General features: G+C 36.2%; 3 protein-coding genes and 4 non-coding genes across 10 annotated transcripts; 2 read left to right on the forward strand and 5 right to left on the reverse strand.

The window, feature by feature from the left end:
• Positions 1 to 1,932: 1,932 nt before the first annotated feature.
• D1022.17 lies at positions 1,933 to 2,864 on the forward strand. The gene is made up of 3 exons (NR_151556.1): positions 1,933 to 2,043; positions 2,459 to 2,604; positions 2,737 to 2,864. It is a non-coding gene; the product is annotated as an Unclassified non-coding RNA D1022.17 (non-coding RNA).
• Positions 2,865 to 3,037: 173 nt separating this feature from the next.
• aka-1 (FYVE-type domain-containing protein) lies at positions 3,038 to 8,846 on the reverse strand (the record flags this gene model as incomplete). 3 transcript variants are annotated; one of them, NM_063164.9, is made up of 17 exons in its annotated part: positions 3,038 to 3,555; positions 3,601 to 3,709; positions 3,760 to 3,837; positions 3,883 to 4,031; positions 4,082 to 4,341; positions 4,389 to 4,458; positions 4,507 to 4,584; positions 4,631 to 4,821; positions 4,877 to 5,141; positions 5,952 to 6,139; positions 6,191 to 6,422; positions 6,468 to 6,945; positions 6,991 to 7,154; positions 7,199 to 7,369; positions 7,419 to 8,264; positions 8,314 to 8,583; positions 8,635 to 8,846. In NM_063164.9, the coding sequence occupies 17 exons, from the start codon at positions 8,839 to 8,841 to the stop codon at positions 3,457 to 3,459; spliced, it is 3,855 nt and encodes a 1,284-aa protein (NP_495565.2). In that variant the 3' UTR covers positions 3,038 to 3,456. The 3 variants fall into 3 exon arrangements, with proteins under 3 accessions (NP_495565.2, NP_001022045.1, NP_001379841.1); NM_001026874.5 differs by having other exon boundaries at positions 3,041 to 3,555; positions 7,003 to 7,154; NM_001393118.1 differs by lacking the exons at positions 3,038 to 3,555; positions 3,601 to 3,709; positions 3,760 to 3,837; ... (6 more) ...; positions 5,952 to 6,139; positions 6,191 to 6,422 and having other exon boundaries at positions 6,529 to 6,691; positions 6,819 to 6,945; positions 8,635 to 8,841.
• A 649-nt stretch (positions 8,847 to 9,495) lies between these two features.
• Positions 9,496 to 11,022, forward strand: ubc-6 (UBC core domain-containing protein; the record flags this gene model as incomplete). Of its 2 annotated transcripts, NM_001047290.5 has the most annotated exons (6): positions 9,496 to 9,614; positions 9,704 to 9,909; positions 9,964 to 10,048; positions 10,101 to 10,206; positions 10,254 to 10,591; positions 10,639 to 11,022. In NM_001047290.5, the coding sequence occupies 6 exons, from the start codon at positions 9,584 to 9,586 to the stop codon at positions 10,815 to 10,817; spliced, it is 945 nt and encodes a 314-aa protein (NP_001040755.1). The 2 variants fall into 2 exon arrangements, with proteins under 2 accessions (NP_001040755.1, NP_001040756.1); NM_001047291.5 differs by lacking the exon at positions 9,496 to 9,614 and having other exon boundaries at positions 9,718 to 9,909; positions 10,639 to 10,817.
• A 37-nt stretch (positions 11,023 to 11,059) lies between these two features.
• On the reverse strand, positions 11,060 to 13,418 carry cah-2 (Putative carbonic anhydrase-like protein 2). Its single transcript, NM_063166.7, has 9 exons — positions 13,355 to 13,418; positions 12,714 to 12,850; positions 12,528 to 12,650; positions 12,296 to 12,472; positions 12,187 to 12,253; positions 11,681 to 11,835; positions 11,495 to 11,626; positions 11,358 to 11,447; positions 11,060 to 11,312 (listed from the first exon to the last, which is right to left on the reverse strand). Exons 1-9 carry the CDS (start codon positions 13,398 to 13,400, stop codon positions 11,226 to 11,228), a joined length of 1,014 nt encoding a protein of 337 aa, NP_495567.3. The 5' UTR covers positions 13,401 to 13,418; the 3' UTR covers positions 11,060 to 11,225.
• Positions 13,419 to 14,521: 1,103 nt separating this feature from the next.
• Positions 14,522 to 14,651, reverse strand: D1022.14. The gene has a single exon (NR_051321.1). It is a non-coding gene; the product is annotated as an Unclassified non-coding RNA D1022.14 (non-coding RNA).
• A 218-nt stretch (positions 14,652 to 14,869) lies between these two features.
• D1022.11 lies at positions 14,870 to 15,009 on the reverse strand. The gene has a single exon (NR_051322.1). It is a non-coding gene; the product is annotated as an Unclassified non-coding RNA D1022.11 (non-coding RNA).
• Positions 15,010 to 15,394: 385 nt separating this feature from the next.
• Positions 15,395 to 15,525, reverse strand: D1022.12. The gene has a single exon (NR_051323.1). It is a non-coding gene; the product is annotated as an Unclassified non-coding RNA D1022.12 (non-coding RNA).
• Positions 15,526 to 16,516: the final 991 nt, after the last annotated feature.

Here is a 16,516-nt window from a genome sequence, read left to right on the forward strand (position 1 = left end):
ATGCGCCTCGGTTTTTTGCCAAGCGAACAGTGCGTTACTGTAAACTAAATATATGATAATAATTACCACGACTTCGTACAAATTCGCAAGCAGGTCCCATTCACTTCTGTGTCTGAAATTGGAAAGATTACGAACACTTAAAGGATCTGAAAGAGGCAACATTTCCAATAGAATACATTATTTATTCATACATTTTTCTCCAGAAATGGTCTACACAAACAATTCCACTCATTTGCCAGTGTTAAAAAAATGAAAGTGTTCCCATATTTATAAAACTGTAAAAAATCAACATTAGACCTGTAAAAACTCTTATGGGTCGTTTTTTGAACCAATAGTTTTAGTTTAAAACAAAATCGGCTGAAAGCTGTTTCAGATCCACTTTTCTTTGGTTAAAAGTATTTCTCCGCCACTAAATTATTGTAGGAATCTACTGGGTCCTTGTTCAAATTGCCTAGGTTCCGAGCGGAATTCTGAAAGTGAGCTGAAATGCTTCCATTGTGAAGAAACAAAACAAGTGATATTATTATTTATTAAATACTATTTTCAACTATCTCGTGTCCCGAAAGGTAAACAAGATTTTCGTTCATTTCTACTTTATTTTAAGAATATATAATTTTTAAATTCAAAAGTATACTTGGAACAGTTTGTATTGCTTTGAAGGTACGTACGCAGATATTGGGTTTCAGATAGTGGCCGCGAGAAATTATTTTCTAGCCCTCGTTAAACACACATATCAGTAAAAAATTTCCAAAATATTCTGTTACTTTTTTGCAGCCGTTTAAAAGCTACAGTAACACCGTTAGGACCTTTACTTAAAAAATCACAGTCTGGTCCTGAACGCTGATATTAAACAAAAGAAAAAAGTCGAAACCCCCTTTAAGTATGTAAAAAAATTAATTTTTAGTAATATCCTAATTTGAATTACCGCGCTTATTAAACCCCGCCCCCTTCTTACGTGTCCTACACGCAGCCACGGTACAAGCTTAATTTGTGCTTTATGCATTTTTTGATTTTCTTTCTCTTTTTTTTTTAAATTTTTTCGAGAAACAAGTTTCAATTTAACTTCTCGCGTACGAAACATCTGCAAATAAATAGAATAACTAAAAAGTGCGGTATTTCAAATTAGGAAATTATCTAAAATTGAGATCAAGCCAAAATCAACCGAATTAAGGATTTTTGTTATCTTTTGTTGTATTTGTTGTCGATTCTGCCCCTTACGGAGCTATCCCGACAACCTTTACAGTACTCTAATATTGGTTCCACATTGAATAGCCCACTATTCTTAACCAATATTAGAACTGTCGAATATTCCTCCAGTTATTATCTCTTTATTACATTTTGTTCCATTCAAATCCGTTCAGTATTCGCTGAGATATCAATCACCTCATAAATATTCGTATTCAAATCGCGCGCCACCAGCCTACAGTAGCGCCTTCACGGCGAGACCCCACTGCGTCTCTAACTACTTGGCGCCGTGCCAACTCCACCGCCACCCGCGAGTTAACAACTTGTTTGTCGACGAATTGGTGAAATACGATGCTGATGATATGTTGTTGATGCCGTAATTATTATCAAAATACTTCTAATCTCTATCAATACCAACATCCACAACATATCACACCATCTATATCCACATGCTTCATTTTCCCAGCGCGTAGCGATACCCACTACGTTAGAATTATATCTTAAACCCTATTTGAATTATATCTTCCTTAATTGACCCACTATTACCTTCGTATTGATTGAGAGGGTTTTTACACCAACACCAAGGAACTTTAATACCATCTTCTATTGTTCTTTACTGTATTTCCCTCCTTTTACTTGTTTTATTCTATTTAGAGTCCTGCGTGACCCACACGGGCGCGGTTGTATAATAAATAGGTTTTTGAGTAATCACTTGTTCGTCTTATTCCGTTCTTACACATAATTCAGATGATTTACTGGGACACACGGGGAGAGAGGGCGAGGTACTGGAGACGTGATCGACACCGACTACATACATTCTACACGGCCTCAACAGTATTTGAGCATTCATATATTAACGTGAGATACCCATTGGCGCTATTATGCTATGAGAATACGTATTCCGCAACACATTTGACGCGCAAAATATCTAGTAGCGAAAACTACAGTAATTCGTTAAAAGACTACTGTAGTGTCGATTTACTGGCTAGTTTTTGAAATATAAATTAAAACAAATTTTTTACTGATCATTGATTTATCAATAGAGTATTAAAATTTAGAAAAAAATGAGAAAATTCATTTCAAAAATCGAGATCCCGTAGATCGACACAAGCTCTACAGTAGTCATTAGAAGAGTTACTGTAGTTTTCGCTACAAGATATTTTGCGCGTCAAATATGTTGTGGAATATGCATTCTCAGAGTTTTGTGTTGCCGTAATACTCCACCTTCATTGAAATGTGTGGTATGGTGATAATCGTAAGATAATTATTGTAGAAATGTCTCAAGAGCGTGTTCACATCATACCTAGACCGCCGCCTGGATACCAAACTGTGGTAAAAATCAGAAAACGATTTCAAGACAATCCTATGTCATTGGAACTTTCAATCTCGGAAGAACCAATCGACTCACAAGTTTTGGATGTAAGTTTTGCATGCCTCAGATACTCCGTTTAAACACTTAGAAATTCTTTTTTATGATCAATACCCTCAAAACAAAAACCAAACTTTCGCTAACAAGTGTATTTATCTAATCTACATAAGATTCCAATTTAGGTCAACACGTCGTCGTCCACCATCACTGCTCGTTGCCCGAGTCCGCGTGTTGGATCAGTGGCTCGACCAACACGAACATGAAGACGTCCAAAGCAGTTGATCATGGATCCAAGCCGGAAAAAATATGAAATCGCATAATGTTAATAAAAATTGAGTTATTTGTACTGTGTTGTGACATTTATTTATTTTCGGCCTTGAGCACTTATTTCATATATGTCGTTTCTACTTCGCTTTGCCTTTTGGAAGATGGTCAATGCCAATTGGAATGTGCATGCATTTGAGTATATGAACAAAACGGTGGTTTCAATTGGAGAACTGCTTCTTCTTCTATAAATCATCATTATGCAAAACATTGAAAATTAATGGGATGCGGAAAGAGAAATCAAGGGGGTGAAACGGAAGGATTTAAATTACAAGTTAACTCCGCGACTAATCAAATAATAATTGAAAATCCTCCGAGAAGAAAATCGATCATGATTAGTATAAAATGTGTTAGAAGTGAGATGGAGTGTTTTGGGGACTACAAGAAAAATGGAATAAGTATCACAGGATTTGGATACACGAATAAGCGTTGAGAATGTCTAAAGAGAGACTAGTAAAAATGGATGCATTCTACAAAAAAAAGGTTAAAAGTGGGTGATTGCACATTGTAATGAAATATATGGAAATCTCTTAGGAAAATGGGCAACAGAAAAATGTTTCAATTTGGATCGAAAGGTTTCAGATTGGAAGAGCTCTTGTAGACACAATTGAGAGTACGAATTCGACTTCAAAACCATTTGGAACATACTCTACCATATTGTACAACATTGGAATAAGCTGAAAATCAATGGGTTCTGGTCTGAGCATAAATTAAAAATATACCTGATCAAGACTTTGCTTGTATTTGTCATTTTCGGCTTCTAACCCGAGCCATTTCGAAACATCGTACTCGAACTCATACGGCGAAACGAATAAACGAATAGAAACGCTTCTGAAAATATCAGAAATCACGGAACAAGTTTTTTGTCTCAAAATTCTTACCCAATACCAGCACAAATTAAATGTTGAATATGTGGCTCAAGCATTGCAACGCATTCCCTCGCAGCAATTTCAATCATTCTGAAAATAGAAGAACATAGTTTAAAATAAAATATTACTGATTACCCATAAATTTTAGGTTCTTCCTCAGGCTGAAGTCTACCATCACCGAGATTATAAACATGTGACATTCTGATTCCATAATCATTTATTCCCTGAACTTGTAGAACTTGCGTCAGAGCTCTTTCGAGAGACAATCCATATTGAAATTTGTTCTGAAAATTGGAATTGAATGAATATTTGAACATGAGATCCAGATCCTTACAATGAGATAGAGGCCGTCTATCTGCGATTTTGGATAATAATCACTGTCTGTACAAATCCAGTTACCGTCTTCGACAAACTCGACACGAAATTCCATATCTTTAGATGATTCAACTGCATCGTTTCCATCGTTAATTGCATTTAAAATAGTTTCCAATCGCTCGCTTTGAAGTCTTACAGCAACACCATCCTCAACAACATTTACTTGAAGTGAACTGACTTTCGATCCACCATCGAGAATTACAAATGATGCACTTGTAGCTACAAAAACGAAATTTAAGAACTTTTCTTATTAGTAAGAAACTTACATTCTCTTTGTCCAATATTTTTGGCAAACACTTGAGTCGAATAAAGCCCTGGGTCAGTTTCCTCACAAACCTTAAGCAATGAAATTATTCCGATAGTAAATTATAAAAATCCTCTTACAAGTACACTATCATCTTCGCAATGCAAATCACAACTCCAAGCGACCATTGAACGACTAAAGTTTAGAACATCTTTTAACTGAAAACAATTTTTTAAAATATTTTTCAAACTTTTGCTAATAAACCTCTTTAATTGCCGATTTTGGAATTCTGATTACAGTTTTATCATTTGTCAACGAGACTGTACATCCAGAAATGTGACGCATTCTATAAGACCAAGACCGGAAGTCAGTGAACACCTTCAATACAGTTCCGGATACATCAGTGCTGTATGTAGATTCACGGCCAATACTATTGACAAACGGTGTTGGGAATACTGAAATTTTTAAAAATTATAAAATTATATAAACAAAAATATCAATGTTACTTACCATTGAACTTCTCGCCGAGTTTATACAATAAACGATTAGGAAGAGCTGTCGCCCAATTGAGTTCATCATCGTGCAGGAAACAAGCAATCAGAAATGGATTTGTGGGAATTCGCATATTCTTGAGACCAACTTGTACAGTAGGCCGGAAAAACATAATGTGTTTAGTTAATGGATAAGTTGGATCTGTAACAGAATGCACACGCATCAGACGATTTTCAACCTTTCTGACACCAGCGTATTCATGTTCGGTGGATTGAGTGTAGATCTGTAATGCAAGCGAATTTATTTTAATTTTATAGTGATTTTTTGTTGATTAATTCTGGTTTTAATTCCTAAACCAATTAGCTAACTTTTATAAAAAATATAGCGTCTTTTTTGAGGCAGCGTTTAGAGTTTTTTTAAAAATTAAAATTGTTTTTCAGTAAAAAAGTTATTTTTCGCATTAGAAAGGGATAAAAAATTCTGATTAACCCAAAAACTGATAAATTTTATATTTCTTTCACAAAACTACATTCGAATTTATAAAAAAGGTGCAAGAGGCACCACGTTTTCAAGATCTGTTCAAAAACAAGATCTACGAAAACAAGATCCACCAAAACAAGATCTACATTTTCAAGATCTACCAAAACAAGATCTACGTTTTCAGGATCTGGCACCGTGCCAACTGCGATTTTCTCGAAGAAAACGAAACAACGATGCTCCGATGTTACGCGTCGCGTGTTGTTTAGCGTTCAAACGAATATTTTTTGAAATTTTCTTCTAGAATTTACGCTTAGCAACACGCGACGCGTACGCGCGCGTAGAGAAAACCGCAGTTGGCACGGTGCCAGATCCTGAAAACGTAGATCTTGTTTTGGTAGATCTTGAAAATGTAGATCTTGTTTTGGTGGATCTTGTTTTCGTAGATCTTGTTTTTGAACAGATCTTGAAAACGTGGTGCCTCAGGTGCAATTTTGATGAAGAAGCTTAGGTTTTTCAAAATAACGCTACAATCTTACAAAATTTTTCATTTCCGCTTCGTATTTTTTTATTTTTTCGTTTTCGAAATTTAGATCATGCAAATAATAATACTCACCAATGATATACGATGTAGAACTGGGAGAGGTAAAACTACCAATGCAGATTTTTCATCAAGTTCGGGTTCTTCTGCATCAACTTTTTGTTTTTCTTGATCGTTCAAAGTCCATGAAAACATCAATTCGTCGAGTCCAATTTGAGCGAAACCTTGCGTTGATACAGCCCAGACGAGACCGAAGTTAGGATCTGGAAAAATAAACCTTATTTGCAAAAAAAAACATTAAAATGTATTCTTACTGTTAAAAATTTGTACAGTGCAATTCAAATTTTTTTTGAGAACGACAGTGACGACGGAAAAATTGCAAAGTGTTTCAAGAACAGTGGATGCGTCTTCGAATTTCGGATGTTCACAATCAGGTTTCACAATTAATAATTTAGTTATTCCTTCTTTCGGAAGTGCACAAGCCAGTTCATCCTCCATCCGTAATTCTGCTATTCTTCTGACTACTGATGTCCGTTTCCTTGACTTCTAAAACCATTCGTTCATTGGCATAATCTAACATAATTCACAAACCTTTTTTGGTTTAAGTGCAGTTGATCGTTCTTCTTCTGGATTTCCTTCATCGGCAGGTGCACCTGGACGGACTCCATCCCTAAACATTACCGATCTTCTTGAAGAATCTGACACATTTCCCGATGTCGAGTGAGCTTGACTACTTGTTGATGCACCATCTTCTTCATTAACATGTACCGTCGGTTTGGTTTTCAGTACACCGCGAGGAATTGAGGTGGAAGCAGCTGGAATAGAACTGATCGTTTCATCTCCACTCAACCCATTTTCAGAAGCGATTGATTCTCTCCGTCTCTGTTCATCTTGCTCATGGGTTTCAATTCTGGCAAGCATTGCAGAACATGGTTTACATACTCGCACAGCTTGCAGCTTTTTGCCTTCTTCTTGAAGATATTCCAGGAAAGCTTTTTCGTTGCAACAAGAACCACAGAGAACGCGTCCGCATGCACGACAGTGATGGCGTCTAGTAATAATTGTGAACCTGAAAAAAATACAAACTAGAGGCCTATTCCTAATAAATTATTGCCTTGTATTGCACAGCATACAATTTGGGCATTCAGAATCTGGAATCCAATACGGTGATGTTTTTCCGAGTTGTAATTCTGATTCGGTGAGTCTCCTTTCTCTTCGTGGCGTTGCTGATTCGTCTGAGTCAGACTCGTGAAGAACGTGAATGGTGGCTATGGAAGACTGAAACAATTGAAATTATTCTGGATGTATATTTGTGTACAAACATCAAAGCGTGGACGATTCTCAGTATTTTCCTCGTCGTTCTCCTCGATTGAGGAATCCGTGTTTTCATTGACAGCATCTACTACTGTGCATTCATCTTCAACATGTTCAACATTTTCTAACACTTCTTCGTTGTTTACTGATGCTTCTGATTGAGAACCTTCATCGGGAAACTGTAAAAAGTAATTAATTAAATCTACTTAATAAACACTCTTGACTAACTTCATCTGAATTTTTATTTGTTGATGAGTCGGCAGTTTCTGGTGACAATGTTTCCTGATCTTCAGTTTCCAAGTGAATCTCCGAATCATCTACGACTGATTGCTCAGCAACTAAATGTGCAGTCGAGGCTTCATTCATTTTCTCATTCACAAAAGAAGATTCAGAACCATTCTCGATTACAACATCAGATTCTAAATGGTCTTCGATATTCTCAAGAACAGTTCCGCTGGTTGAGTTAGACTCTGGAACATCTTCTGACTCATTTTGCACAATCGCCTCAGAGTTTTCAATAAATTCAACATCGATTTTCTCGTTTTGAAGGTTCTTCTCTGTTTCCGAAGAGCTTTGTGTCGGTTCTTCACTAGCTTCATTTTCTTCCGCTACAGATTGCATTCGTTCTTTCTTAGAAGAATTTTCCGGCTCAGAAAGATAATTGTGATTATCTGCGTTGAAAGAATTAAGAGAAGAATGAGTACTATCGAGACTCATTGCAAATACATCGGGCACTGAATCATTTGCTTCGTAAAATTCTTTAACAGCAGGATCATAATGCATTTTCCGATGATTCAAAGCCTCGGAAATTACCAGTTCGGAGAAACGATCAGCAAATTGATAAAGTGCTGATTCATTTGCTGACTCTTCGATGGAATCACGTCCTCCTTCCTCTCTCGCAGGTTTATCTTTCAAACTCGACTTATCGACGCTCTCGTCATTTAGGTATGCCAGCATATCTTCCATTTCGGTATCTAAATCGAGATTTGGTTTTGATATTGTGGCAGTAGGCTCCGTGTCTCTTGCAGTGGCGTTGAGATTTGAAATAATTTGTGTTTCCGGAACAAGAGTATCCTGAAAAATTATATTTATAATTTATTTCCGTTTATAATAAATTACATACCTCTTCTACTTCTGATACTTCTTCAGGTTCTGGTTCTGGCTCAGACTCTGGTTCTGATTCTTGAGAAAATTTTTGTGTTATGACTTTTTTGGAAGGATCGAAATTTGTCGCGTCGGAATAATTATGAACAGATTTGAGCTTGTGAGCAATTTCTTGACGTGCCGAAACTTCATTCTCTTTTCCTATATTTCTTTCATCTGAATTAGGCGGAAAACTTGATTTAGTTTGAAATGTGTTTGGAAGCTGTGAAGTGTCAATATTGATGTTGCCCTGGAAACAAATGTGTAATTGTAAGATAAAACAAGTGCAGGGAGATCTTACTTCCATCTGTTCATTCATATCCTCACTAATCACAAATTTTGAAACGGTTACGACAGTTCTTGGAGCCGGATTGTGTTTTATGCCACGTGGTTGCATTCCTATCGATGTTGGTGGCAAGAGAGGTTTTGATTGAACACTGCAACATTTCTTGACCAAGTCTGACTCCATTTCGTCGAGAAGGTCGTCCATGTCAGGTACTTCCTCCATTGTGACTGCAAGAATATTATTGAAAAAATAACACGGATATTCAAGTCAATGTTAAAATCATTATGAAACCGAAAAAATTGTCGTATGAAAGTTCATGCGGAGGAAAATGTTTTTGCGAAGAGAAAATCAATATCCAGCGTTTTAGAAATATGATTTAAGCAAGGATAGCGTTTTAGGAATTTCTTCAGAATTAAAAACGGACAGAAAATCGTGTAAAGACTACTTTTACGACGCGGAAGTCTTGTCAACAAGAGAGAAAAGAAAATGCGATCAAGTGGTCGGTTGTCCGCAATTTGGCGTGACGGTGTCTTCTAAAAAGAATGTGTGCAATTTGACGTGACGGTGAACATTCTTTTCAGCTGACGTGAGACCCGAAGAACTCGGGGGATGTCCAACTGGGGGGATTACCAACTCGGGGGATTGGCCCGCCCACAGAACCGTGGCTTGCAATACGCCCATTTCTGCAACTGCCGCACGGTTTTAAAACTGTATTTTTCTCAATAGAGCGAGAATTAACAAGAAAAAAATGATTTTAAAACCGTGCGGCAGTTGCAGAAATGGGCGTATTGCAAGCCACGGTTCTGTGGGCGGGGCCAATCCCCCGAGTTGGTAATACCCCCAATTGGACATCCCCCGAGTTCTTCGGGTCTCGCTGACGTTGGTTTCGGTTTTCCAGTTTTTTTCTCATTTCCGTCTTCATTTATTGTCATTTGACTGAAAGTACGAGAATTTAGAGAATAAAATGAGTGAGCAGTACAACACTAAAAATGCCGGTGAGTCTTTTCAAATTTAGCAACTAAAACAAACGAGTTTGTTTTAAACAAAAGTTCTGATAAACCGATTAAAATGTTTTCCGTTACAGGTGTGCGGAGGCTCATGAAGGAAGCCATGGAACTGCGACAGCCAACGGAAATGTATCATGCACAACCAATGGAAGACAATCTTTTTGAATGGCACTTCACGATTCGTGGTACTCTCGGGACTGACTTTGAAGGCGGAATTTATCATGGTAGAATTATATTTCCAGCAGATTACCCGATGAAACCGCCAAATTTGATACTTCTTACGGTATGTTCAGTTTATTCCTTGCAATTACATAGTCTACACAATTTTTCATTACAGCCTAATGGACGATTTGAGCTAAATAAGAAAGTATGCCTTTCGATTTCGGGATATCACCCAGAAACGTGGCTACCATCTTGGAGCAGTAAGTTTTACAATGGTCTATTCATTTTAAGACTTTTTAATACATTTTGCAGTTCGTACAGCTCTTCTCGCGTTGATTGGATTCCTGCCAAGTACCCCAGGAGGCGCGCTTGGTAGTTTGGATTATCCTCCCAAAGAGCGCCAGCGTTTAGCCAAATTGTGAGTCTCATTTTTTATTTGTTTTTAATCAAGTAGCGTATTTATAGGAGCTGTGAGTGGAAATGTAAAGAATGCGGATGTGTCATGAAAACTGCGCTTCTTCCGATAACTGAAGATGGACAATTAAAACAAACCGAAGAAGCGAAAACTCTTGCTGCCCAACTCAAGTTTCAAGATGAATCTGTTGTTAAAAAAGAAGTTGAAGCAGCCAACAATCAAAAGAACCCGACAGAAACAGAGCCAAGTGAAGAAACAAGCTCGGTCCCAACAGAAAATGTCGAAGAATCAGAAGAAGATGCAGATGAGAGAGAAGAAGGTACTACTGTTAATGTCAATTCATCAGAAGTACCAGATGTCGCACAACCTGCTGTCCAACCCATTCGAGGTACTTGAATTGAAACATTTTGTCTTGAAAATAATTTATATTTTCAGATCCACAACCTCTGGTATTCCAACACCACGCTCCCCGCTTGGCATCAACAAACTTTGACTATACCCTTCTATACAAGATTCCAGTTATCGCTTTGTGTTTCGCTATTTTCTTCACACTATTGGCTCGTCGCTTCCTTGTCGATAATCTAACTTCACCAAAAGACGGTTCCGAGTTGTAAATACATGTATAATATTATTCAATCCCGTTGTACTTTTTCCATTTTCTAAAATCAAACTTCGTGCAATCACTTGCCAGTTATTTCTTGGCTCTCTCCTCTCAGTTAGTATTTAGATTCTAATGAAATTATCACAAAATATTTGAGTATCTTTCTTTGTGATTCTTATTTCTTGAGTTCTTTTTTATTCATAAAATTGGTTTTAACTATTTGTTCAGTCAAAAAATATCACAAAATTCTACAGAAAGAGAGTCAAACACTTCATTTAAAATCGAACCCGTATTTTATAGTTCCAAAGTGTCATTAAATACAGAAATACACAGATCAATAGTTAAATCTTTCGGAGAAAGAATGAGCAAGAACGCGAAGTTTTTCAAAGTGAAAGAAGAGTAGAGAATGTACAGTAATTTACTAAAATGAACCGGCTTTGGAAACATCATCAGGACGAATGCTATCGATTTCGAAAACTTCCGATGTTGGAACATATCTTCGAGAAACCTGTTGAAATAAAATATTAAAATTTATCTGCGACGTGTATCTTACCGAATCATTCCGCTTATTTCTACCAGGATTCGCTTGGTACCCCATTTCCACGTAAACATTCGATGGACAACTTGAAGATACAGTAGACTGCTGAACAATTAACTATATTAAAGATTTGGAAGACCAAGTTTTCTCACTTTTGATCCAACATTTATATTTGTTCTAACGAGACGGCCATTTAACGATTTCAATGGACGATATGCAGGAGTCATATATGATGGTTCTGGTTGTTTTGTTTCTGTTTTTTGCATTTCATTCCAAATTTGAAGCTGAAATGTTTCAATTTATTTCAGCCCTTTGCATTAGATTCATTTATGACTTACATCATCATTGGTTATATAAATTGGATTATTTAAAATAACCCAAGTGACAGTTTCATGACATCCGGGAAAAGTTAAAGATCCTTCGTATGTCACATAGTGAGAGGTTTTTGGTAAAAGTGCAGATGGTTGAAAATCAGTGAGATTTGTAGTCTGGCCTGAAAAATGAATCTAAATTTTAACGCAGTTTGAAAATGCCGTTTGATTTTATGAAATATTTCTTGTTATCGTAATTTGGTAAGGCAATGCTAAAGGCACAGGTTTTTTCCAGTGGGTCCCAGACCACCTTGTCTTTTTTTTTCCGTTCCAAATTTAGCAGTTATATTTTTCACACCAAGATTGAAATAGTATTCATGTAGAACAAACTCTAAAAATATGGTTGCACCATGTTCCAGATGCCAAACAAAAAGGATCTTACACTGTAAACCGGTCATCCGGTATTTTGAGTGAAGATTTTGAGTTTTTCATTTTCAATTATATACTTTCTGTACCATTGAAAAAACACGCACCTTTATAGTTAATGCTCTGTGACGCAACCGTTAATCTTCGTAACTCCACAGATGTAGTCTTTCCAATCTAAATACAAATTTTGACTTTAGAAAAAGTATAAGTACTTACATCAACAATTACAGAAACTGCAAGAAGCCCTCTTGGTGATGTCATTGCAACACTGAAATTTGGATAAAGTGCACTATTATATGCTAGTAGCTGAATTTCCGCCGGAAATCGAACTCTGTCTACAGTATGCTCTGATCCTTTCTCTCCTTCATCTGCTCTTCCAAAGTGTACGCTTATCTGAATTAAATTTATTTGCTCGTGGTCTAAAAATTCCTTTTCGAATAAAGGGTACCTGATGGAGTTTATAACGATAAGGCATTGTTGGTCCTCCTGTTATATTGATTGTTGGCCGATTTGGTAGATCTTTAACTGTGACCACAGGAAGTTGTCCGGTATTTTCGAAAACTGCTTCCACCTGGAAAAATGAACAAAATTATACGGGAAACTCATAATCAGAAAGCATAGAAAACGAACTTACAATATTTCCCTCAATGTTTATAGGCATTAGATGTGGATCATATAAAAGTTGGGAAGGATCAATGTTTACTGGTGATTGCATTTGACCAGCTGTACACATTCTCCAGTCACCGTGTAATAATCCCCAGAAGTCGGGACCTGAAAATATTGAATTGTTGAAAATATAAACCAGTCATGGTATTTATGTATTTATAACTATTCTTCTATGCTTAAAGATTAAAAAAAATAATTTGGAACTTTTGTTGGCAAAGTTTTGGTAAACTGCCAAATTTACGTAATATTTTGACTTTCGAAAAGTTTAGAACAGTATCGCAGGATCTTCAAAATGTTCAAATACAAATAATTAAAACATTTTTAAAACTAAAAATTAATAGGAAACACTTTTTGGTCGAATTTATGAGTGAGTGGAACTAATCCACTTTTGAAAGTTAAATGCATCAGCTTGTAAGCTGCTGAACTATTTTCAAAACTTTAACTATAGGTGTAATACCTAGGAGTATTCAATTATATACGTGATTAGTGAATCATAACCCTAAATTATAGTAAGACATAATGAATATGATTGTTGTCATAAACAGAATATTTGAAGTTTGTGTATTTCAACTTCCAGATTTTAAATCACGGGGAAGTCAGATTTCTTACCTATAACACAAGGATATATACAGGCTGTCAAGAGCCATGGTATCATAATATTCTGCGGAATCTTCTGGAATGAAGGTAGTGGGAATGAGCAAAAGAGAACAAAGAAAAAAGAGAAAAAGTGCAGAGAAAGAGAGTCTCTGAAAGTTGCCAGTGACAACTGACACGGTACTTGTTCGTCTCAGAATTATTTACGAGTTTGTCGGCTAATTGGTGTCGAAAACGACAAAAATGTACATTCACGAGTAGTACGAATAGCGAAAAGAGAGCTCAGCCCCAAAAAAAGACAAGGAAGATTGATTGGGTGCACTTTTTTCGGTGGAGTACATGATGAGGTGGGACTGGTTAAGAAGATGAAACACTCAGATTGCCAGCTCACGGAGCACCTTTAGATGTGTTCATTGCCGGAAATGTGGCTTGTGAAGAAGCGCAGAGACATGGCGAGCAATTTTGCATATTTGAATCAGTAGTAAACGAGAGGAGAAGGGCACGCAATTGAAACAAGATGACCGGAAATCTTTGGACACGAAATTAGAAAACAAGTGTCAGGAAAATTTTCTGTGTGGGCTTTTTGCTGAACCTTGGAGGTATAGTAAAATACATATTCAACACAGAGTAATCAAAAAAGATAATGGTTAAAAAATCTAAAATGCACGGACTGTCAGGTATATGGTGCACAATTTTGAAACTTATCAAATTCTAAGTCTTATAGTTAGATACCTTACTAGATGTCTAGTGGATAATGTTTAAAGTACTACGCAACCTATTATGATAAGGTGTCAAAAATGGGAGCACATTTATTACAAATAATGTTATTTTTCATTTTGTGAAAAAAATTAAATTTTATTACTTCTTTTCAATATTTTAAGCTTGGGCTGATGCTAGAAAATTTTAACTCTTCAAGCTTTTTATTTAATATTGATAATTTTTGTAAAAATTTATTGAGCAAGGGGATGCTCCGAAAATGAAGTGAAACGATGAAAAGAAATATGGAAAATGAAGAAAGTTAGTTATAACTGATGGAGCCAATTATTCGAGTTATATATCATACACTTATCCTCCTTTTCTCAAAGAAAATATTTTCTTTTTCAACAAAACTGCTGTGTAACATAACAAAAACGTGTATTTTCTTCGCAGGATGACGACTGGGAGGGCCGAATTGGTTAGAAATTAGATTGGGCCAAAACATTTACTGCCGCGAGACGGAGTCCGATTAGAAACGGCAAGGCGTTGCTTCACCGCCCCGCTGTGACCCACAATTTGCCAGGTATTCCGTTCAGGAAACTGCAGTTTTATTAGTGCAAAAGCACTATTCAAAAGTGGTAGAGAGTGGCTTTTTCGGGGTCAGTCGAGAATGTGCCAAAAATGCATGAGAATGAGCTGAAAAATGTGGATAAGAAAAAGAAAGAGCTTGATGAAAGAAAATAACAAAAATGTTGCCGTTTGATACTCTCTTGAATATGTGGGACGGAGGTGCGAGAGTAGGCGAAAAAGATTGTGTGAGCCCATAGACAAATCGTGGGAAACTCGTATCCAGTAAATTGATGAATAATTCTTTTGATTTCGGGAGGATCATCAAATGAAAATAGTGGGAAGATTAAAGAGAAAAAGACAAGAAATGTTCGATGAAATCTCTAAATGTCCGACGAAGCACTGAGAACCTCTCTATTAGAAGTTATTTAGCAAAAATACAAATTTTTATAACTTCAAATAAGATTAAAATTGCTTTTGAAGACCGGCAATTTTCTACAGCTGGTGAGTTTTAAAATTTATTTGAAACAGTGAGAATATCTTTATTGGTTTTAATCCTTTAAAATAAGTTATTTATTGAGCATTTTTCAGGCAAAATTTAGAACAAAAAATGTTTATGAATTTGAATCAATCATTCTTGACTCCTGACGAAAGGAAACCTTAGAAACATGGTGCGGAAATATTTTCTTCAAAAACAAAACTATTATTTTTCAGATACTACACAAAGCTTATTCCAGTGTTATTTTAGTTTTTCTTTGCAAAATAAACGATGAGAACACCTTTTCATGTCGTCAGACTATCGTGATCGGAAAGAGAGTCTGGAAAAAAGTGACAAAAAAGAAACGCGTAAAGTGAATTCTCGCCGCGCGGTTGAGACGGAAATTTGAATTTTGTGAGCAAAAAAGAGAAGAGAGAGACCTCAATTGTGTTTATGTGTCAGTTTTTTTTTCTTTTTCCAACAAAAAAGTTACAGCTAAACCGTAGAAAAGCATATAAATGACTTACCACCAAATAATTCGGGGTCAAATGTCCATGGATATTGAACTGCGTTTGATGTTATAAGAAATCCAGTCGTGAGGTAGAAGAATATTAATTTTTTTCGCATTCTGTAAGTATCTATTTCGAAAATATTTAAAAAAAACGAAGGGGAAAATTGAAACGAAAAATAGAAGACGAGGAAACAAATATAAATCATCGAGAAAAGGGTAGAGGTCAGTAAAGAATATGGAAAAGTGAAGTGTTGCCTAGGAATCAGTTCTAGATTCAAAACTTACTGAAATATAATTTAAGACAATGGGAACTATTTATTCGGAAAAAATTTAAAAAATTGAATAATTTTATTTCACAGTTAATTTTTGATGAGTTCATGAGTCGAGAACTAACTGTGTCTAATGTGGTTATTCAAGTGTAACGTCGAAAAATACAGAAATGTCTTTGCAGGAATCCTCATTGAAAAAGATATTCCCTTTTTAAACATTTTTCCAGAACAAAAGTCTAAAAGATGAAAAAAATAAATTCAAACTTTAACATTCTCAAACATGTGCATTGATAAAAAGCCATCAAGACACAGAGAGAAAAAACGAGGAAAGCCTTGCACTTCTTCGGATACCCAATAACCATAAACTTTACGAGTAACTCACTTGTGTGGGTCACTATTCTTTCAAATTAATACTACATTCCAAATTTTTGTATGTATATGAAGAGATGGACTACGGGAAGAAAAGTGCTCAAAGAGCCAAGAAAGGAGGATGCTCTTTTTTTGGGGGAAAGATATTCAATACATTGAAAAGATGATGATGAAAGGCGCTTCAGAGAGTATATGGGGACAGTTTCTCACGACGACTCCGCGTCGTTTTCTAATTGGGTTTCTTCAGGCAATAAATGGGGGAAGAAGCGGAAAAAGAAAAGATGTGC

This window comes from Caenorhabditis elegans, chromosome II (genome assembly GCF_000002985.6).
Source record: "Caenorhabditis elegans chromosome II".
Taxonomy (NCBI): domain Eukaryota; kingdom Metazoa; phylum Nematoda; class Chromadorea; order Rhabditida; family Rhabditidae; genus Caenorhabditis; species Caenorhabditis elegans.